Raw genomic sequence first — 23,678 nt, forward strand, 5'->3', positions numbered from 1 at the left:
ATGATGTTATTTTTACGTATTTTGCCCCAACTTTGGGGGCTCCTTATTCGGGAATGCCCCACCGGTGCACGGTCGTTTGGTCGACAGACATTTGGTCGACAGGACGTTTGGTCGACAGGACGTTTGGTCGACAGGACGTTTGGTCGACAGGACGTTAGGTCGACAGAACGATTTATTTTAGGGTTAGGGTTAGAGTCAGGGTTAGATTAGGGTTATGGTTAGTTAACTAACCCTAACTCCAAAATAAATCGTTCTGTCGACCTAACGTCCAGTCGACCAAATGTCTGTCGACCAAACGTCCTGTCGACCAAATGACCGGGCACCGCCCCACCTGGGGCGACAAATTTTAATGTTCTGAAATCCGTAAGTGAAGTACTATCACCTACACTTGGTTTCATCCATGTACCTTATGATGTTAATTTTGTGAATTTTAGGGGTTGTACCCCCAAAATGAGGTTAAACCCCACCTTGGGGTCATAAGAAAAGTTGTTTCGTACTCAGTGGAACATGCCCCAACTGATGAAAGAAGTTCCATCTTTGTACCTTATGATGTTATTTTTACGTATTTTGCCCCAACTTTGGGGGCCCCTTATTCGGGAATGCCCCACCTGGGGCACCCAAATCGACTTGTTCCAAAGTCTACAAGTGAAGGCATAAAATCTGGCGTAGGACCTTATGATGTTTTTTTGACCCCCAAAATGGGTTTTTCACCGGGCTGTAGCCCCCAAACGCCCCAGCAGTGAAACCTCGGATGTGGGTTTCTGAACATCTCACAGTGGGGCAAGGTTGATAAAACACTCAAACCTTTTGTACCTTATGATGTTACAAATATGTCACGGGCTGCCGGACTATAAGGTTTGTAGCGTAATTAGTATAATAATAAAGATCTTACATCAATAGCACTGAATCCAGACATGCTCAAACTGGAAAATGGGGACAACTTTTCTTGCAATAAGTTCATGAGAGTTTCAATAAGATTTGAATCAACTTCAGCAGAAGCAACAAAGGAAGAAAATTGTAGTAGCCAGTGCTCTGCTTCCAGTTTTCTGTAATATTCAGACATTATGCTAAAATTTGTTTGACTTCTTTACTCATAGGCTACTACACTACTACAGACACCATTTTCACTAAAATATTATTTTTAGATCATGCAAACAAAATTACTCTTAACAATATATCACAAGAACATAAAAACTGGTTGCTAATGCAAGTCTTGTAAATTGGAGTAATTTACCTATGGTGTAATTTGAAGGCATTTCTGCAGGTATATACAGTATGTATGTATTAATATTAACAATGATGCAATTAGTTCACTGCACAAAATTTTCTATTCAATTTAATTAGTTTCCTTGAGTATAGGATGAAAACTATAAGCATTGAATACACAATAAAAGTATTTTGTAAAAATCCAAGATGTTAAAAAATATTTATCATTACAAAAACAAACATAACCTACTGATGGGAAATCATCCAAATGACTTCTTTTACAGTGCTTTCATATGCAATCAAGTCGTTCCATGAATAAAGAATCCACACAATGTGTTTGTTTGCATCTTTGTTGAAGCAGCGTTCAACAATTGCTGCTAATTCTGGTTTATCTTCAAAACAACAAAAAATTGTTAACAGTGCACTTTAAAACGTAATTCATTCAAAAACATAAGAGCCTCATCATTCATTGCTACAGTATAATACAGAATTCGATAGACAAAAATTAATTATTAGTTAAACCAAACAGTTTAGTTTATCTTTACATGTGACCGTAGTAAAAATTTATAAACAATGTAGTCTAAATTAGCTTGCAGTTTTGTAGTTATTTACCTGTTGTTGCCAAATATGAAGAAAGAATATACTGCCATCCAACTTTAGAGGTAACCTTTATTGCATTTACAAACTCAACTCTCTTTTGTTTATCATGATTCTCTTCAATCAACTTCAATCCATCTAAATTTTAATGTTAATCAGCATTTATGATATTTGACATCAAAAAGTTAACAGCACATTTAGTCTATGTGCGTATTTGCAATAATTTTTTTTTCAAGGACCTCTGAAAGTCAGATTTGTTAACTTAAACAGCTGGGGTTAAACAGTTTAATTCTTTTTTTTAAACTTTAAACAGTTCAGTTCTTTTTTTATTAGGAAGATATTTTTATACTCTTAAGCGTGTAATAAGTTGGTAGTATTGTTGTGTGTATTAAAATTACAATAGCGCATTTTGGGATTGCTGTTTTAATTCCAAAATGCGTTCGAACACCACTGTCATTCTGGCGGAATAATTCAGTGTGACCTGCCCAAAAAAAATCTGTAAAAAACGCACAGTAAATAATTCAATGACAGCAACAACATGCAGACCATGATAAAAGCACTTCTTGTTGACATATTTATTTTTATATCACTTGAAAATCAGGATGCCATTTTTAATTTTTTATATATTATATATAATTAAATCAAATATAGCTATTACTATCTGAACCCTTAACAGCCTGTTTCACCTAAATAAGCATCATCAGAAGGACCTTTCTGTTTGAATAAGGTCCTTCTGATGATCCTTATTTAGGTGAAACAGGCTGTTAAGTGTTCAGATAGTAATGACTATATTTGATTTAATTCGCTCTGCTTTGCTTTTTTCTTAGCATTGAGCACTTTTTGTAGTATTAATAGTTTTCATTGTTTTATATATTATATATAATTAAATCAAATATAGTTATTACTATCTGAATCCTTAACAGTCTGTTTCACCTATACGGATCATCAGAAGTTCTTATTCAAATAGAATCTTATTCAAATAAAATCACAAAAAGTTTTATATATATATAAATATATATACTTTTTTTTATACGAGTGCTGAAGATGCTATTACTATAGCGAAATCGATTCTTATTTAATAAATAACGCTAAGAGGTTAGATTGTTGTGCAAATGCCAGCATTTGATGAATGCAAAATAGCAGTACCATATTTTCCTAAAAACTTAATTTGAAAATCAAAAGACAAGTCACATAGTTAGAGTAAAAACATAAAACTTACACAAGTTACGATAACATTATTGATGAACTGTTAATTTTTTTTCTGTGAAATTATTTTCAATTGCAAAATATTTACAAACTTGTAAAGTGGATGCAATTGCCTCGATGGTCGACTGGTCGTAAATATGAACATCGACCCTATTTGTCACAAACTTTAACACCATGGTTAACTGCTTAATGCGAATTCCCTATTCGGCGATTTTTTGAAAGGAAATTATCGGGTACCGTAGCCTAGTTATCCCAACCAGCAAAAATTTGTTTGAAAGGAAATTATCGGGTACTGTACTACTGTAGCCTAGTTATCCCGACCAGCAGAAATTTGTTCTAAAAACCCAGTTAGCCCAACAGTTCATTTTTACATTGTAGTAACAGTATGAAAAGGCCAACCAAATGTGTGGCCTACAGGTGGTTTGAAAGGAAATTATTGGGTACCGTAGCCTAGTTATCCCGACCAGCAGAAATTTTTTACATCGTTTTAACGTCACTAAACGTTGAAATCGTGTAGAAAATGCAGAGCCACCAAACCTAGAAAAGAAAGCGAAAAAAGAAAACTTTTATTTCGTCGATTGCAAAATAGACCTACAATTAACACTTGCAAGAGCAACAAGGGCGATTTAACACAAAAGAAATTCAAAAAGTGACAAGTTTCCCGAATTTTTTACTTTGAGAGTTTCGCATTCAAAAACTTGGTTGTGATGTTATAAAAGACTCAGAAAAATAAACATTGCAGGAAACCAGCTCAGTGTGACCATGCGGATTCAGAAAAAAGTAAATAACAATAGAAATATAATTAAATATAATAAAATACAGACATATATACTACTTCTGTTCAAATAAACTTTGTTCAATCAATTTCACTTTCCAAAAGTTTTACAAAATTTACAAAGTGAAATAATTTTATGGCAATTTAAATGCAATTATATACTGTATTTTCACCAAAAAGGTAGTGATAAAAATGCAAAAAAAAATTGTAGTCAAAAGCAAATTAAGGAGAAAGATTATACAGTAGAACTTGGATTACTCGTCACCCCAGGGGTAACAGAAAAAGTGACGACTTACGCGAACTGACGACCAATGCAAACAGCTAAATTTTACCATTGTTTTGCGTCGCATTAATTTCATGGTGCTCTGCGACCTAATTAAATGCGATAGTGGTAAAGTGAGACGAAGAGGAAAGCGAGAAAAGAATTTAATTACGGTACACAATAAAGTACAGTACAGTAATAACAGCTTAACTGAAGAACACAGATTTTTTTTGACTGCGTTTTGCTTGCAAGTGTCTGGTCAACCAAGTATTATAGTCATGCATTTTTGATAGTGAGCTTGCGAATTCACCAGTGTCTTCTTGGCATAACATATATATAGTGTTGGAGCTTTCCAACCATCTGCAAAGCTTTTTTTGTAGAGGGAGGTGGCAAAGGCTCTTCTTCCTCTTGACCAGCGTTTTTTTTAAGGTTTGGTTTGGGTGACCGCTAAGTAGTTTTAAGAGACCGCAAGTGTTTCATTTAAATACCAAAAAATAGCCATATTTGCTTAAACGAATTATTAAACGCACAGCTTAAATGAATCATTCGACAAGGGACAGCTTAAATGATTGTGACAGCGACCAAACAGCCTGCCCAACACGGCCGCCAAACAAGTTTGCTGCACAATCAAACAAAGTGTGCTTGTTGGCTTCTGCTTGTTATGTTTCCACACGTAAAAACTGATCATTATGCGCCATAAATCAGAAATAAACATTGGCGAGTATCGAAGGTGCACTTTTTTTGTGAATAACTCTTTGATTCAGCTGTTAGCTGTACCTCCACTTATTCTTTTTTCCGGACGTGAACTATTGATCGTAGGCTATATTCGTATTATCGACAAGACATAGCGAGAAACAACCATTACTTTTCTACTGTAGTTGCAAGTCCAAACTTTGGGAAACCGCTGGAGAAATTTGGGGGACCGTTTCGGTCCCCCAAAACACCTTAAAAAAAACACTGCTCTTGACCATCATCTTCTTCGTTGCCTTCGCACAAACCACGCACGTGCTGAACAGCGCTTCTCTTGTCGGCAACAGAGCACGTTCGCGCACACCCGCAATCGACCAGACTAACATACTCCACGCATGTGCGTCTGGCCCGATAGAGTGCGTGCACACGTCTTAGCGTAGTAATTTCTTCTCGAAAGAGTCTGTAAATGCCACGTCAGCATTTGGGTGGATGACAACTTAGACAAATTTTACGTCCCAGGGGAAGAAAAACAGTGACGAAATAATCGAATTGACGAATTATGCGATGACCACTTAACCGAACTTGATTGTGTACAAAAGATAGGCTTTCTGCCAGGACTTGGCAATCATTGACGACTTGGGCAAACTGACGAGTTTTCCGAAAACGAGTTATTCAAGTTCTACTGTAGTTGCAACAATTTGTATAAAACATTAAAGCTACAGAAGTAAAGTAGTTTTGATGATACAAATTTTAGTACAAAAAATAAAAAGGTCTGGCAGCACTACTAAAAATATGGTTAGGCTAGGTAATTTGATGACAACAATAACTAATCTATATTATTATTCTAAGTTTGCATACAGACGGTGACACAGGATTCAAACAACCCAATTAGCCTAACAGTTCGTATTAACATTGATTCAATGTCTGAATATTGAATAATATTCAGTCGTTGGATTTGCAGAAGACTTTGTTGGATTTTCAAAAAATCGCCCAATAGGAAACTCGCCAAATAGTAGCAGACCCGTTTAATGCATTACGGTACCTTTGGAAATCACTTTGGCTTTCCATAGTTGAATTGCAAGGGCTGCAATTTGTTCATCAGTGAGACCATCTTCAAAGATTGGTAATAGTGCTGTCAACAGCTCGTCATCAGTTTCCAGCATAGCTATGTTTAAAATGAGTAGCACATGGTATCAAAAACACATAAAAAGATAGCCAATACTACAGCTAAGTAAAAACAGCATTAAACCAGCTGAGGATATTCAACAAAATCCAATGAAAAACAATTTTACTAACCTAAGTGGGTTTAAACAAAAAATATTCTTTAAGGCATCAATATTATACTAGTTTAATCTAAAAAAACAGGAAACTTTATAAGCATTTTAAGCTGGTATATATACAAGTTTCCACCCTGGCTTTAAACGCTAAATGTTATAGATTAAAAATGGCCAAAAAAACAAGGTGTACTGTGTGAATAGCGCCTTCACAACTTTACCTTTGCTTTTCTATTTTTTAACCCTAAACCCTGAAGGTGGATGCAACCTATTCCGTCCCTGAACACTTCGTCCCCCGATTTCGTCCCCTGAAAAGATCAAGAAAAAAAATAAAATAATGCCGATATCGCTGATCAGATTTTTTGCAAATATTTAAAAATTTTCCTCTTGAATTAATCATTGAAATTTTATGAGGCACCACAAAATAAGTGTGATTAACTTTAACCCAAATCTTAATTCAACAACCCTAACCCGAAAGTGAGGTTTGGTTATATCAACTAGAGATGCAGCAAACCCAAAATTTTTATCCGCACACCGCACCGCAACTGAATCACATATCCACACACCGCACCGCACACCGCAATTTATCTGGAACTCTGACACTGCACTGCACCGCACACCGCAAATAACAAAATTTTCAAAAAATATTTTAACGTGTTATTTTTTAGAAAGTCAATTGTGGCAAAAAGCACCCAGGGCATATAACTGGTACCGTACCGGTAACCTACCGGTACAGTTGTGCACTAATTGACTAGGCTAACCAGATCATATTCTCTTACCAGCAATGCATCTAAGTTCTTACGACATCATGCTTTTTCAAATAGAATGTGCCTGGATCCAGTATCAGGACTTTTGAACAGTTTGTAAGCCATAATGCAATTTTAATGTCAGTGACTGTATGAACTACACACTCAGTGCTTCCACTTTTACAAAGCTAGATTACCCCTTGTATTACCACATTTGTCCTCAGATTACCACATATTTTACTGTGATTTTTTACCCGATCTTAACCGTATTTCGACTTACTTTTACATTAACACAGTGGCTATTTTTACCCACTTGTTGCCATAGTTACTATCAGGTGTTGTCAGAGTTAGGATTAAAGTTAGTAAGGGTTAAGGAAAGACTTAGGAATAAGGTTAGGGTTTTGATCTTTACTCAGAACTAAAAATTTTTCTAAAATGCAAGTTTTTGTTTTCAACAGCTTTAAACTTTTCTCAAATTACGACAGAATTCCTTATCCGGCAACGCTATTATTTGGTTATATTTACACTATAGTGTAACATAAGGCCTAAAACAACTACTCAGTTTATTAACAGAACGTCCGAAATAAGAAAGCAAAGTACCAGTAGCTAAGCCAGGAATTTTGAAAGCCGCCGGGCTTCGCCCGCCGGCCTCTTCGCCAAAGGCGACACCCAGCGGCGGGGGGTCCTCCCCAGAAAAATTACTTTAAATTTGATGCATTCTGAGAGCATTTTCAACAAAAATGTGGGTATAAATATTCCTGTAAAATGGTGCTGTCAGGTGGCATAGCAAAAGAATAAGATCATGTTTTCTTGGGCATTTTTTGGTAATAAAGCTAAGTCTCTATGTTTTCTTGTTGCTAATTCCTGGCTGAGATATTTGAATGTTTAGTATTCGCAAAACTCGCTCTTTTAATGCAATTTCGTTTAAAATTAGGCAAACTTTGTTTTAGAGACATAGAGACTGAAAGCATCATTCTCAATATCGTGACGTCACACGCGTGCCAAAGGGGAAGTTGTAACCCCCAACCCTCCCCCCCCCCCCTTCTGGTTATGTCACTGCAAAGTACTGTACTTGACACCGCAGCTAGAATCTGAAAAACATCTTGGCTATGAATATGATCACATGGTCACCCTACCTTCAAAGTCAAAAGTCAGGACGCATTCCAAAATCAAACCGAAAACAGCGGAACATACTAGTCACATGCTGTTGTAAGTAGTTTTTTGCATATCTGTTCGATTTTGGAGGACAACAGTTTAAATGCTCTTATTTATTGATAGTATTTTATGTCAAATTTTCAAAATTTATAATTTCCACATTTTGGCAACATTTCCACATAAAATTTCCATATTACCACATTTTTACCACAAATTTTTCATTACCACATTTTTACCACAAGCATGATGAAAATTCCACAATTGTGGTAATTACCACAAAAGTGGAAGCGCTGTACACACTACACAGACAGTCTTGCTCATTAATGCGCAAGTACGGCGTGTGTCCGCCTATTCAGCTCAGGCCCTATTGTCAGACATTTTTCTTTTTACTTGGAAATATTGCTAGTTTCGCTGAGATGAAGCGCTTGAGTGAGTGAGAATTAGTATGGTAGCTTGCTTCTATTGCAATCTACAGCAGCTACTGCTACCTAGCACGATTTCAGCTGTGGCTAGTACCAATTGATTAGCGGTGGTTGGTCTTACAGTTGAAGTCGTGGTAGATTCTTGAGCAGTTCTCAGTTAACATTTAACCAGGTGAGTGATACCAGTACGAAAGATACCGCTAGGTAGCCTATTTCAGATAAGAGAAAGTTGTGACTAATTTATAAAAACTTTGGATTTGAAGGTTGCAATGTCTTTGTTTAAATATTTTGGAAATGATAGTAACAAAGAATCTGATGTAGCCCTAGCCTCATCTTCTGCAAATGAGCTTCTTCCAGCTAAGCGTCGGAAAACAACGCTAAAGAAACGAAAACGGAACGATGATTTCATAAATTATGGATTTCGTCACCCAATCGGTGAAGAAGAAAATTCTTATCCATCTGCTCAGTGCCTTTTTTGCTCGACCATATATGGCAATGTTAATGCTGTTAAATCGAAGCTCTTAAATCATCTTACAAAACAGCATCCACAACACCAAAACAAATCTAAGAAGTTCTTTCAGTCACAACTAGCTGCTCAGCAGAAACAGAGCAATGTGTTTGATAAGCAAATGGGACACCAGTTAATCCACAAGAACATATTATTGGCATCGCTGAAGATGTCACATCACATGATGAAAGTCAAACGCCCATACACAGAACTTGAACGTGTAGTGCTACCTTGTTTAGAAATTGCGGCTGACTTAATTCATGGCGGAAGAAAAGCAGTTAATAAAATCAAAGAAGTTCCACTTTCCGACACTACTGTTGCACGACGTTGTGCCGTTATATCCGAAGATTTAAAACAGCAACTAATTCAGAAATTATTAAAAGCCTCGTCTTTCGGCATACAGTTGGACGAAAGCACTGATGTAAGCAGTGAGTCTCAGCTGATGGTGTTCTGTAGATTTCCGGACGTAGAAGCTAACAGAATTGTTGAACATTATCTGTTCTGTCAACCAGTTGGAGAAAGAGCAACTGCTGAAGCGATTTTCAAGAAAATGGATGAGAGAGAGAGAGCGAAACCTTTTATTTTGTCTGTTGCGAGAAAAGTATACGACACAAAAATATAGACAATGCAAATAAAATAGCACCATAACTAGAATCTACAACAGACAGGAAGCAGCGAAAGACTATATTAGTCATCGAGTCAGCTGCTTCCCGTGTTTTTAATGTGACAAATGTCAAACATCGGCATTACGTTGAAACCAAGATATGCGTTAAAACAGAATAAGCGTAAGTTCCGTAAAAAATGAAAACAAAAAGTTGTTTACTGCTGCGACAGTCAAGTAAATTCCTGTGGTTTTATTCAAATATCAAAAAACATCATGCCCTACAAAAGTAGTAAGTTATGAGAAAAAAAAAAACAAAAAACATCCATGCATAAACAACAACTTCTAACTGCTAGCATAAAAGACGAAGCAAAAACACTAAAATTAGGTCTAATCATAGTAGGCCTATATAACTTTAAACTTTAACAAAATCAGTCAGTTTATAGGCCGACTTGAATACAGTTAGGCCTAATAAGATGACAGCCGTTAATAAATAGTACTTAGCACCAGTTCGTGAGTAGCCTAGTAGGCCTAGGTCTACGTAGTATCAACAATGTGCAATCCGAAAAAATTGCGATAACACTCGTTGTGGCAATAAAAACAGTCACAGACAAATTTTTTTCATATAATAAATTTTAAGTTTTTTTTGTGAAAGTTTTTATATTCGTAGCCCCTACTACTTCTGAAGGTAAATCATTCCATATTTTTGGGCCTAAGAATTTCAAACTGCCTTGGCCTTTTCTTGAGCTGACACTACGTAAGTGAAAGTTATTTTTTTGAGAAGCTCTCGTGCCATGGCAATGTACTTCAGTAATTTCCTTAAAGTAAGGTTCAAAGTAGCTTGGCAATAGCATATTTTTAAATTTAAAGACAAATTTAGAAATTTCTAATTGATACAAGTTAGTGATGGGAAGTATGTCGAGATCTTGGTACAGTAGTGAAAGTTTTGCTCTTCTGTTGCTAAAGGTTATTGTGCGAATGATTCGATTTTGCATTGTCGAAATTTTCTTGAGCAGTTTTTGTGTGCTTGAACCCCAACATAAAATGCCATATTGTATTATTGATCGTGCAAGAGCATAGTACAGTGTTAACATGCTTTGTTTGTTTGTGTAGTTTCTAATTTTATAAAATATTCCAGATATTTTTGCCAATCTCCCAGATAGATCTTCAATGTGATAATTCCAACTTAGTTTGTCATCAAGAAATATGCCAAGATATTTGATGTTGTTTGTTTTTTGAATTTTTGTGTTGTTTAAGACTACATTTAGTTTTGAAGTTGACCCTCCTTTTCGTTCAAGTAACATGTAAAATGTCTTGGAGTAGTTGATACATAATTTGTTTGCATTGAACCAATCAGTGATACGCTGCATCTCAATTTCAGTGTTTTGCTGCAATTGCAAAATAGATGTTGCTGAAGTAAAAAAAACAGTGTCATCAGCAAATAGCTGAGAATCGAAAGTTGTTATAATAGGCAAATCATTTATGTAAAGCAGAAAAAGCAATGGTCCAAGTACAGATCCTTGAGGAACACCACATGTGATATTTTCATGCTTTGATTTGAAGCCATCAGCAGAAACATATTGTTTGCGCTTGTGTAAGTAAGATTTTATAAGGCCTCCCATTAAACCTCTCAGGCCATAAAACTCCAGCTTTTTTAGAAGTATTTGGTGGTTAACGGTGTCAAACGCTTTTGCTAAATCAAGAAATAACAGGTAAACGTAATGATTGTTTTCTTTGAGTTCAATTAGTTTTTCATAAAGATTAGGCTACTTATTGCTAACGTTGTAGAATGACCTTCCCTAAATCCAAATTGTTGATCATTAATCACGTTGAATTTGTCAAGAAAGCTCATCAAGCGTTTGTAAATAATTTTTTCTAAAAGTTTGCTGATATTTGAAAGCAAGGAAATAGGACGGTAATTAGTTGGATCTGCTTTTGCGTTTTTCTTGAAAATAGGAATAACTTTTGCAATTTTTAGAGCGTCAGGAAATATTCCTTGTTTTAAGCATGCATTAAAAAGTTTAGTTAAATGAGGTGCAATAATACTTTTTGATAACTTCAACATTCGATGAGTTCTTTGAAAAAGAGGGGTTAGATTGGTCGAAATGTAAAGCTGTGACAACAGATGGCGCTGCAGCTATGCAAGGCTTACAGAAGGGTGTGGTTAAGAGAATACAACGTCTGTCACCCAAATGCGTAGGAATTCATTGTATTCTTCATCGTGAAGCATTAGCCTAGTAACGAAGAAACTCAATCTGAATCCTGGTGAGGTTGATGGTCAAGAACATGAATTAAAGAATGTTTTTCTGGAAGTTGTTGCTATTGTTAATGGCTTAATGCCATTCGAAAAAGTGCAAAGCAACAGAGGCTTTTTTCAAAACTTTGTGATGAAATGACCTCCTCTTCTAAAAAACTTATTCTGCACTCAGAGGTACGTCGGTGGCTATCGCGAGGGAAAGTTCTTTCCCGTGTGTTTGAACTTCGCGAACAATTAGGGGCATTTTACACTGAACACGGAGACTAGGGTGGGCCAAAAAAACCGACTTTGGAATTTCGTTCCAATAAATTGGAAAAAGTTGCCATTTTCTATATGATTAGCGATGGTAAAAAAAATTTTTTAATTGAAAAACTTTTAAGGGTCCCGCAAACGCCTCAAAGTGCCCCAGTTTTGTCAAATTTCGCAAAAAAAACGACATAAAACGCCAATAAGACCTTCTAAATTACCACCAATCTTCCTCATATTTGATACGCGTATGAAGCAACTGGATGCGCAGCATATTAAAAAAATTTGATGAACATGGCTCAAATACCTTGTGAGATATTCATGTGGAGAAGATGTTAGAATATTGAAAATTTCAACCACATGGTGGCGCTGTAGTTTTATACTTACTTTAGTAACTGGCGACACACTGAAGCTAGCGACACATTCAAGGTATCAATGGAAAGGTAATTAGCAAGGCTAAGCGATCATGTATTGAACTTGGCCAAACTAATATTTGATGACGTCACTATGACGTCATACTATTTAAAATTGTCTTTCTGCAATTAATCAAATAAAATGTATTCAAAAAAACTATGGCTAATTGACGAATCACCTTTGCTAAATCTCAACGCTGGTGTCCATAGACTTGGATTTATTGGAAAGTATCCTCCATGTGGGAAAGAAGTCTTGTTTCAGTTCCATGGTTATCACACAATTAAGCAAGAAGAATCTAAAGGTACTTCCCCGAAACGAGAAGCAATAATTCTAGTTGTCGAAGATATTAAACAATGGTGGAAGAAAACAGGAATCGGTCTTAAAACCACAGATGCTATAACTTACATGGTCAAGAAGTTGACAGACCCGTATGAAAATTTGAAAAAATGCAAACCCAGAGAAGGAAAAGAAAGAGAAACAGAAAGAAATTTTTAGATGATCTGCAAGATACGCTATGGGTTGTTAAGAAAAACGTAGAAGACGATTTGAGAACGTCTACCAACCCTAAGAAAAAGGAGGACTGGCATTATCTTGAAGCAATCCGGGGTAAAAATCGAAAAGCCACTTTGGGTTCTTTAAATATTCAAGACCAAATAAAAATGAAAAGAAAGAAAACGAGACAAGATCAAGGTATAAAACGTAAACTTAAAGATGCTTTAGATACACCATACTTCCGCAAGATTTGTTGCAATCCAGTACTTCTTCAGAAAAAAGTGGAGAAGATCTGGATCAAATCTATGTGGGAGAATTGTCGGCAAAAACAAGCAAGACAACGGAAACCAAGAAAAAGCAAGTTCTTACACCCCAAGTTTGCAGCCTGGCAGGCAAATATTCTTTGTCGAACAGGCAAGTGTTTGAAATGGTAAGTGCCGCGACGGCAGAAAATAGTCTTAATAACAAAATCCTCTCTGTAAATACTGTACGCCAAAAGCGGATGAAATTTTCTACTGAAGCAGAAAGAAATTTCTTAGCTAATGAATTTGCTGCAGCTACTCATTTTTTCACACTTCACTGGGACAGGAAAATATTCAAAGCTCTCACTCACTGTGCTGACAAGGAGGAGCGAGTGGCCGTGCTACCAACCACTTCTGAGGGAGACGAGATATTACTCGGAAGAATACCTGCGAAAAATGGATCTGCAGCTGAAGAGCACTCCCAAATTCTTAATCTGCTAATAGAAAAGGGCATGGAACTAAACAAAATAATCGCATGCGTATTTGACACTACCGCGGTTAATAGCCTACTGGTGTAAAATTTGGCATTGTGAAACGCTTGGAAACTTCCTTATCCCATGCACTGTTGGAATTAGCCTGCCGGCATCATGTTTACGAATTGCTTTGTGGTGCAGCAAGTGAATCCGTCCTCGGAAAATTGTCTACAAATGGAGATAAGAAGAAGACCACAAAAGCAGCACCTTATGAACCACTTTTTAAGAAGCTGTGTTCTGCTTGGAATGATATTAATACAGATACACAAAATCTCGAACTCTTGGATAAGAAGAAACTTTCACGCACTTTATTCCGCCACATTGAAGAAGCTAAACAAACTTTGAAAAGTTGGTTGAAAAATGACACAGTGTTAAGGCATAATTATTTAGAAATGGCCCAACTTTGCTACGTGTATCTTGGTGCCATTTAAGCTGCGGACACCGTCTGCCAACCATCATGCAAGATGGATGTCTAAAGTTCTCTACGTTATGAAGTTAGCAATGCTTAAGCCATATTTTGCCCATGACATAGACTTCGGAGTTTGACAACATTCTACAGCGTTTACTATGCCAAAGCGTGGCTAACATGCATGTTTGCTTTCAAAGCTCCCTCAAATGACTTGGCTTTCATCAAAGCACTAGAGGAAATCTGCAGTGCTAAAGGAATATTGCCCTATGAGTTTTTAAAGATTGTCCAACCTGCTCTAGATAAGATTCAAGATACACTTGGTACTTGAGTGAATGGCTGGTAGGTCTTGCTCTTTTCGATACGGTACATCAGTTGATAACTCAACCAAAGAAGCAATGCGCTCAGCTTCGTTGAAATACAAAGGAAAACCTCTTTAAAAATGTCAGGAGAGGCCACAATGCTCTTCATTCTCCAATAAGCAATTGAAAGATTTTGTTGGGGCCGACACATATAGACATTTTGATCTTCTACATTTCCTTGAATATTTGCTAAAACTGTCAGCGTTTAAATGGCCTGAATCACCAGACTATCAATATACCGTATCTGTTGTCAAGAATCTGTCAGTGGTAAATGATTGTGCCGAAAGAGCACTTGGCATAGCAACATCTCTTCATGGTCCTACAAAGCAAAAAAATGAAAAGCAGCTACAAGCAACATATAAAGTGATTGATGCAGTTAGAAAATGCCAACGATCTGCAGCTACTGCATCTGAACGAGTAGGCCTAACCAAAAAAACTTTGGCTGATTTCTTGACTTATAGTGTTGTGCATTAGTATCATTTTCTGTCTGTATAAGTGTATAATTACAAACCATGTACTTCCGATTACCTGCATCCAAAAGAAAATGTTACTTTAAACTGGGAAGAAAATATCACTAATTAAAAGTTGAACTTTAAGAACTCGATATACTGTAAAGGGCAAATGAATCGTTTATATACTCAATTTCCAATATATTACGTCATAATGACATCATCAAACATTGTCATGACCAAGTTCAATGCACAATCGCTTAGCCGTGCTAATTACCTTTTCATTGATACCTTGTATATGTCAGTAGCTTCAGTGTGTCACCAGTTATTAAAGAAAATATAAAATTATAGCGCCACCATGTGGTTGAATTTTTCAAAACTTTAAACATGAATATCTCACTAAGTGTTTCAGCCATGTTAATCGATTTTTTTTTACATGTTGTGTATCAAGTTGCTCCATATATCTGTCAAGTATAAGAACGATTGGCGATAATTTAGATGGTATAATTGGCGTTTTAAGTCGTTTTTTTGCGAAATTTAACAAAATTGGAGCACTTTGGGGCGTTTGCGGGACCCTAAAAACTTCTTTATTCAAAAAAATTTTTTTGCCATCGTTAACCATATAGAAAATGGCAACTTTTACCAATTTATTGAAGCGATTGAAAGATAAATTTGAAAAACGCTCAATTTTGGCCCACCCTAATGGAGACCCAAGGGCTTCCAAGTTTCGTGACATATTCTGGATTGCAAAACTGGCATACTTGGCGTCGATTTTTGATCGTTTGAACCAAGTGAACATCAGTCTTCAAGGGAAAGGGGGTGATATATTTCGGTCGACCAGCAAGATCAATGCGCTGAAGATGAAAATTGCACTCTGGAAAGAGAATGCTTTGTCGAGGAACTTCAATGACTTTCCTGTATTAAGTCAATACATGAAAGAGTTTAGCTGGGAGTTTGAGGACGTTTCTACTGAAGATAACTTGTCTGCCCTTATTGTTGGTCACCTGAAATTACTTGCCGACAATTTGACTACGTATTTTCCTGAAGATAACGACCAATGTCTGGAAGCAAACTCGTGGATTATCCAACTATTTAATGAAGAACCAACTGAGGATGAGGAATTATTGGAACTACGGGCTGATTTAAATCAACAATGCTCATTCCGAGAAGTGGATTACACAGAATGTTGGGTTTCTCTTCTTGAATTTCCCGAATACAAAAATCTCGCGCAAAAAGCCATTGATGTCTTGGTGCAGATGCCTACCACTTATTTGTGTGAAGAAGGATTTTCCAGTCTTGTTGAGATCAAGTCAAACAAACGAAACTCGATACTTGACAATTGACATTGATTCTTTAATGCGGGGAGGAATAGAGAAAGAGCTAACACCACGTTATGTCCAACTAGCCGAAACAATGCAACAACAAGCTAGCCATTAAATCAACTTCAATCTTGACGTTTTTTGCACCTTTGCATGCGTAGTTTCTTGTGCCCAGTTCAAGACTACTATATTCACTTTAACAAACAATTAATTAATTATTAGTTTTTTTTACTTCCTGTGCACAATTAAACATTATTATTTGTGAGGTATACGAAGTTATTAAAAATTGAAAAAAGGTGTACCACGGACAAAAAGGTTGAAGAGCACTGCTTTAGTTTATCACTGAAGGCTTTGACGTTGGAAAGTGTGCGTATTTCATGTGGGATTTCATTCCATACTTTTGAACCTTGCACTTTGAGGCTAGAGCTTGACTTTTTTGTTTCAACTCTTGGCAAAAAATATTTATTCTGTTGAGAAGATCTTGTGTTATGGTAGTGTATTTCTCTTTGAGTTTGGATGTAACCGGTAAAGATTTTTGGCAGATTTAGAACAAGCTAGTTAGTACTTGACCAGCACAAATTCAATACCGAAGCAGGTAGTGGGCTGGTAAGACTCTGAACTGGTAAAACTACTCATTGCAGTTTTAGGAACTGTAACTTGGCCAAATCCAAAATGATGTCAGTTGCTAATCAGCGCTCTGCATATAGCAGCAGTAAAAAATGTTGCACACGAGTCTTCCCATTATTGTGCTATGCTACGCCATAACTGCGTAGGATAACATTGTAATTTTGAACTAATTTTGGAGATAGTTTGTAACAGTTTTGCCAAAAACGAACTCAAACGGCTCTACGCACCAAAACATGAAGCACCAGCAATGATGGCTAGAAAGCTTCGAAAAGTTACGAGTGCCAGCTCCAACAAATCTGCCGCTTAAACCTCTAGGTTTTCGTATTCGATTTGTTCTTATGTGTTTTTAATTTTCTAAGAAGTGATTTTTCATTCTTATTTGACTTTTGAATTATTGTGTTTGTAATAGTTTGATGGTGTAAAAGAAAATGTAGTCAACCAATATTGCTTCCAGTCTATGTTTTGTTTGTTTGTTTATCTTTATCCTGCATTGCGGGAAAGCGGACTTGAGCGCTATGCATCGGTGTACGCCTTCCGACATACACCTGACCCACGCTGCAGCCGACGGCAAAGTCTGTTTCCGGTTGTCTACTATACTTATGACTTAAATTTGGTACTACCCATTACTCGAAATCTATCACTAGGTAGAGGCAATTATCGTTAAGTTTCTTGCCCAGAGAAACAACAGCAAGTGCGGGTGGTTGGAGTCGAACATGCAGGCTCTCGACTGCGAGCCCAACGCGCTAACCGCTAACCAGTGTTTCTAGAATGTTTTAAACAGAAACTGCAGAAAGCTTTGCATCAGACATACGCTTAAAAACAGCTGCATCGCAGTTTGGCGTTAGCCCTACTGTTGTTAAGCGGTCAAACGAGTTTCGCATCCCGGTTTGTTTAGGTATCCCTGGTTATGGCTCGTGTGATTCTGTTTTGCAAGACCAATATTCGATTTAATTGTTTTTTTGAAGCTGAACCCCAACTGACGATTCCATAGCTAATGATAGTATGGACCATTGCAGTGTAAAGGCTCAGTAACACTTTTCTGTTCAGGAATTTTCTTATTTTGAAAAAGGTTCCAGAAATTTTTGAAAGTCTTTGGCATATGTCATCAATATGCACTTTCCAATCTAAATTCTCGTCAATGTTAATTCCGAGGTACTTTGCAGAAGTTTTTCTATAAATAGTATCATTTGTGTTAACTTGTATTTTAAATTGTTCATAATCAAAGCTTTTTGTTTGATGTTTCTCTAAGTTCCTAGCGCTAGTTTTGTTACTGTAGGCCTATTCCTTTTTCACAATATCATTTCTTTTGCATTTTGACAAAGAAAAATAAATTGAATTGAATTGTCCTGCCGTCCAAGAAAATTGTCAACCATGAGCCTCCTCCAGACGGCACAGCTTCAGTGAGCAATGGCCAAGTTTGTAGCGGACGCGGCAGTTAACACGCGCGCTCATATGCAGCCGTCCATGCTGACGGCGACATTCCTGGGCAGAACCGGGGTCAGAACTGGCGAGGAATGACCAGGACACGATAGTCTTCTTTACTGCCTTATTTATCGACTGGTTTGACAGAATAGTACTTGACCACAAGATAGAATCCTTTAAGGCTGCGTTATTTATTAGCTTGACTTCTAGCTTCAGACGAACAGAATCCGCACACATCAAAATGAGAACACCGAACCACTGACGATCCCACTACCAAAACACTAGCATGCTGGCGTATTACATTATAAACTCCATAACAACAAAAAGAACTTTAACTTCGGGGTAAAAGGAACTTCGTTTACGACTGCACCTTTCAGAGAATAGAATTCTACATATTACCTTTTACAAATTACATTCTAGAAGCCGCAGAAATCAACCAACCAGCTTGATTACAAAAGGCATAGTAGGCCTAGCCTGAATAGTCTGAATAATAATAATAATGTTATGGTTTTTATTTATTGTCGCTCTACAACAGCTAAGGTGACAGGGCTCATGTTTAATTTTATATCAGGTTTACGATGTAATCACATTATTACCCGATTTATTCTCACTGCGTTATGCAAGAAAGAACACAATCGGTACCGTTTTTAAAGTCTTCGGTTTGACCTGACCTGGAATCGATCTCAGATCTACCAGCACCAGAGCCGAAGGCGAAACCACTCGGCGCCTGAGCTGGTGAGTAGTCTGAATAGTGAAGGATCATAGTTGCAGTTTCTTAAAAAGAACTCTAGCTTTAATTTAGGCGGGTCAATATAAGGTTTGACCCTAAAAAAATTTATACAAAAGGTTTTTTTGTTCTAAGTGTATGTTTAGGTTGTGCTATACCCCAGAAAAAAAGTCTACAAAAATCTGACCCCGGGAAAGTGGTCAATTTACATAATTTGAAAATGGTGACCCCCCAAATTTTTCAATGTACACAAAATTTCTTTTTAGTTCAATTAACACACTATAAATGTATTAAACACATATAAACATGGTATCTATGCACCAAATGAACATATCAGATACCGTCTGTGATTTCATAGAAGACATAGGCGTCGATTTTTTAACATTTAAGAAAAAATCTGAGGGGACAAGATGATAAAAAGTGTGAAATATGTACCCAAATTTGAACAGTTCCATAAAATTACACTGTCAAAGCTACAAAAAAGAACAGAAAAGTAGGGTGGCTGCCCCCAAACAATTTCTACTGAAGGGCGCGCCCCCCTGCCTCCCGGGAATCGACGCCTATGATGGAAGAGGTGAATCCCCCAACCGCGAATTTTTTTTTTGAAGCACGAAATGTTTTTCATCACCCACTCTTTAATTCTGAAGATATATTATTTTGGTGGTAATCCACTTCTAGCTAGTTGCGTTTACCTTACAAAACAATTTATTTCAGGCGAAAACTCCATCAACTTCGGATAGACGGAACAAAAGCGTCACATGGGGGAAGCATTTTCGAGGAAGGGGAAAAATCCCTAATGCGCAAATGCGCAGTTGGGGAAATTCGTGGATACAACAAATCTTTCAATTGCACGTTTATTTCGTAATAAATTTGCTTCCATTTGACATGGTTAGCTCCTGCATACCTACTGATTATTTTCACATAGTTTCATTTGAAAAAAAGAACAAACCTTGGCGTAATGGATCCCGAAAACGATGTTGGTCGGTAGGAAAATATGCATAAATTTCCTCGGATCCGCAATTTTCCTAATTTTTATTTATTTAGTGAAAAAATATCAATCCAAAGATTTTAAAGACTTGAGAACACAATAGCAGAGTTAACATTACTCATCAATTGATTGATTGAATGTTTATCCTCGGACTGGGAAAGCTTCTTGCAGAGCTTAATCCTGGCAGTTTCGCATACTTGCAGAGGCTTTGAATCACTGACACAGGCCCGGTCACCGAGATTGGCAGAGAGAAGTTTCCGATTGTTGAAGTCATGTTGCTGGGAATTATTCCATCCAGTAGTTGCCGCTGAATGGAGAGAAGTCGTGAACGTGCGACGTGCGTTGCTCAAGCGCACATCCCGAGAGTCGAACCAGCACCGCTTGATCTTGAAGCTTCTTCGTTCCAGAAGTCACGCGCTAACCAACAGAGCTATCGGGCGGACGCCACTACACAACGCAACAGTGGAAAAAAGAAATTTATTAAAGAAATTAAAATGAACAACACAGCATAAGAAAAACAATCAATCAAAATCAATCAATCAAAAACAATCAATCAAAATCAAGCAATCAATCAAAAACGGTGTCCGACGTTTTCTTCGTAAACAGTTCTTCGTAAAGCAATTGTTCGTAAGCAACTTTTCGTAAAACAATTCTTCGTAAAGTTAATTCTTTGTAAAACAATTCTTCCCAAAGCATTTATTCGTGCATGCATGCAACTTCCTCACTTTTTCTATGACCTGATCAAAACGGATATATTTATATAGTCAGGAAGAACAGCTCATACGACGAAGAAGAAAACGGATATGACAAAAGCAGGGTTGCCAGGTCCACTTATGGAAAAAATGCCAAACAACTAAACAAAAAATGCCAAATGACCTAAAAAAAATGCCAAATAGGCAAATCGGAGCAAAATCAAAGGTTTCTTCATTAATAAATAATGGAATTGGTAAAAAATGGGTAAAACTGCAAAAAAGCTCAGCCTACACTTGCTGCTATTGCACAACCTAGCTATCTTCATTCTTGAGAGTACCGTATTCTTCAGAAAAACAATTTTGAAAAAATGCCTAACAGGATTTTTTTCATGCCAAACAACATAAAAAAATTTCAAATTTATGAAATTTGGCATTACAAATGCCAACCTGGCATCCCTGGAAAAAAGCATGGTCGCTATTGCGCAGTGGTAAAATTGCTTTAACCGCGCTTCTTGCTATCGCTATGTAGTGGTTGCTGTTTCGAACTTTATTTGCCGCAAGGTGGTAGAGTATTCTTTTCTGATTTCATTAATCTTTCAATGGTCATTGTAGGTTCACTAGAAGAGATTTAACAGCAAAGTTAGTGCAGACGGTCAGAAAGTTTTAATTTTTTTAGGGAAAGGGTTTTGGGACTAGGCCAAACATTTGCTGATTGCTAAAATCTGAAAAGCGGTTTTGGCCTAATTTTTAGTGCAGAAATAGGGATAGCAATCTTCTTGCCTGTGCCATTTCAGTTTTTGAGTTTGAACAAATATTAGCCTGTTTATTTTGAAATTCGTGATTGGGGTAATTTTACCAAAAATTCGCGGTTGAGGGATTCACTTATATGCACTAAACGTCAGAGAATGTCAGAGATGAAGTACAATTTTTCAAGTTATGATTGTTACATACTAGTAGTCGTCACAATTATCATCGGTACTGTCTGTGTCATCTTAATTCAATGGAAGGACATTGTTTGGGTTTTCACAGGACACAAGTTGGCATTGTCCACAAGCAGAGGTACACGGAAATCCGTACCTCCTACATGTACATCGCCGTGTTGTGCAAGCGATCGTGCAATTACAATGCACAATCTTTAACAGATTGTCCGGTGCAGGGTTTTTCAGAGTCATTACTGGTGCGAATTGTTTGTCCTCAATCTTCCAACCCCAGCCAGTAGGGTCCAAATTGCTTTCTAGTCCTAACTTATCATTATTTGATAGTAAGCACGCAGGAAATGGAATATTGTAGAAGATGCAGTTGGTGGGAGTCGGGCTGGCGCAACGAAGGATGACACTAAAACTACTTTCTTTAGTGTGGTATTCAGAAGCTGCAATAGCTGCCTGTACAATATCATAGTCGGCATCTCCTTCAGCGTTTATAACTGTGGGGCCTTTCTCTCGCAGTTTGTTGCTTATCATATTGATCAGCCCTTGCTTATTGCAGCCCTGTGACAAGAATTCCTCCTTGTTTCCAGTGAAGACTGTTGCTGGAGTGAAGCTCACTTTTGGATGATTTTTCTGCTGATGGCGTTGGTGGGTGCAGTCCTTCACTGATGGTTGATCACAATAACCGTCGAAAACGACTGTCGCCATCCCGTAATTGCGTAGGGTAAAGTCGACATAGCCATCCACAATGGCACCGTATGTGCTTCCCTTCGTCTATTGTACGCGATGCATGAGGGAACCACCATCAAGGACATACTTCTCGGTCTGTGGTACTTCGTTGGTAACAGCCTCATCAGATAGGCTGCTTGCGTACTCATCGATTGCTTTTTTAGCAAGCTGTATTTTCTCTGGCTTCCTCATAATGTTGCTTGTCTCAAACAGGGCAGGTGGGAATGGGCTCAGTTCGTATTCTAGAACCTCCTCTAGAGAAAAGTCACCTGCATTCGATATGACCAAAAGTCTCTGAAAAAGTAGGGCGGGATCGATGGATCTATGTTGGGAAACTTTGATGCAACATGAATCACGTAAAGTTTTCACTTTGTCCTTCCGTTTACTTGCATATGTAAAAACTGGCTGACCCTCCATTTTTTCTAGGATTTTCCTCCCGACTGTTCGATAGTCATCAACATTTACGCCATCTTTCGCAATCACTCCAGTGATGATGTTCCTCAGCGTTGGATCCGCACAAAATGAACTGAATGATTGGAGCTTTTCTTTGATTTTCGCGAGGTCGGCCTGATCTCTCTTCATCCTTGCCCCACTCATTTCCTTATGCTGTGCACTCGTTGTAAATGCACGCTTGTTGAAGTCCTCCTTCGCATGATTGTACTCTGAACAAGCTGGTGAGGATTACACCCACAAGGCTCGCTGCTCCTCGCTCATTCCACTACCCCTTGTCAAGCCACCGGTTGTCTTTAGCGATCTCATCAATGTCTGTTCAATTACAAGGTCCGAACCAAGGCCAGCCCAGACTTTGTCGGTTCGCCTGATGACATGTAATCCATCCTGAAATTTCTTGACAGCAGGGTCCTTCATTTTGAGGTTTTGCAAGTACAAGTATGCTGATTTGAAGTAGTTGTGGTGCCTTGCAGCAGCAAATATTGGTAAGCACTCGGCAACAGCACTAAGATGTCTATCCCAGGAACCAATTCGATCTGCCATTAGCAGCATTCGTGTACATTTGACCATGTTCATGTAAGAAATCCAAAGCTTACTTGTCCTGGATTTATCAGACAAGCCAAGTTTCTTCTTGTCAAGTGCTTGCTGAAGTTTAGCATTTGTCTCCGAAGTAGCTACTGTTTCCAATGTGGCCTTTCCTTCTATCAACACGGTGTACATGTCCTCACACGACTTCACTGAACCAGCTAACTCGGGATCACTATCCATCATTTCAGAAACCAGCATCCCATTCAAGCATTTTTCTATCAAGAGGTGGCCCCGCAAAGCTCTGCACAGCTTTGCCACCCATCATATGCTTTACTGCATTGTCCCCATAAACAGTTTCAAGAATGTCCATCAGACCTGACCCTTGTGGACAATGCCAACTTGTGTCCTGTGAAAACCCAAACAATGT

General features: G+C 37.6%; 2 protein-coding genes across 2 annotated transcripts; one reads left to right on the plus strand and one right to left on the minus strand.

Annotated features, from left to right (window-relative positions):
- Nucleotides 1–868: 868 nt before the first annotated feature.
- LOC145764824 (uncharacterized) lies at nt 869–5,956 on the minus strand. The gene is made up of 4 exons (XM_082576504.1): nt 5,779–5,956; nt 1,819–1,941; nt 1,457–1,598; nt 869–1,046 (listed from the first exon to the last, which is right to left on the minus strand). The coding sequence occupies exons 1-4, from the start codon at nt 5,897–5,899 to the stop codon at nt 869–871; spliced, it is 564 nt and encodes a 187-aa protein (XP_082432630.1). The 5' UTR covers nt 5,900–5,956.
- Nucleotides 5,957–8,602: 2,646 nt separating this feature from the next.
- LOC145764832 (protein FAM200C-like) lies at nt 8,603–18,307 on the plus strand. The gene is made up of 8 exons (XM_082576516.1): nt 8,603–9,339; nt 12,569–12,787; nt 13,080–13,265; nt 13,440–13,603; nt 13,768–13,974; nt 14,233–14,355; nt 15,510–16,093; nt 18,248–18,307. Exons 1-8 carry the CDS (start codon nt 8,603–8,605, stop codon nt 18,305–18,307), a joined length of 2,280 nt encoding a protein of 759 aa, XP_082432642.1.
- Nucleotides 18,308–23,678: the final 5,371 nt, after the last annotated feature.

Source organism: Aplidium turbinatum, chromosome 1 (genome assembly GCF_918807975.1).
Source record: "Aplidium turbinatum chromosome 1, kaAplTurb1.1, whole genome shotgun sequence".
Lineage (NCBI taxonomy): Eukaryota > Metazoa > Chordata > Ascidiacea > Aplousobranchia > Polyclinidae > Aplidium > Aplidium turbinatum.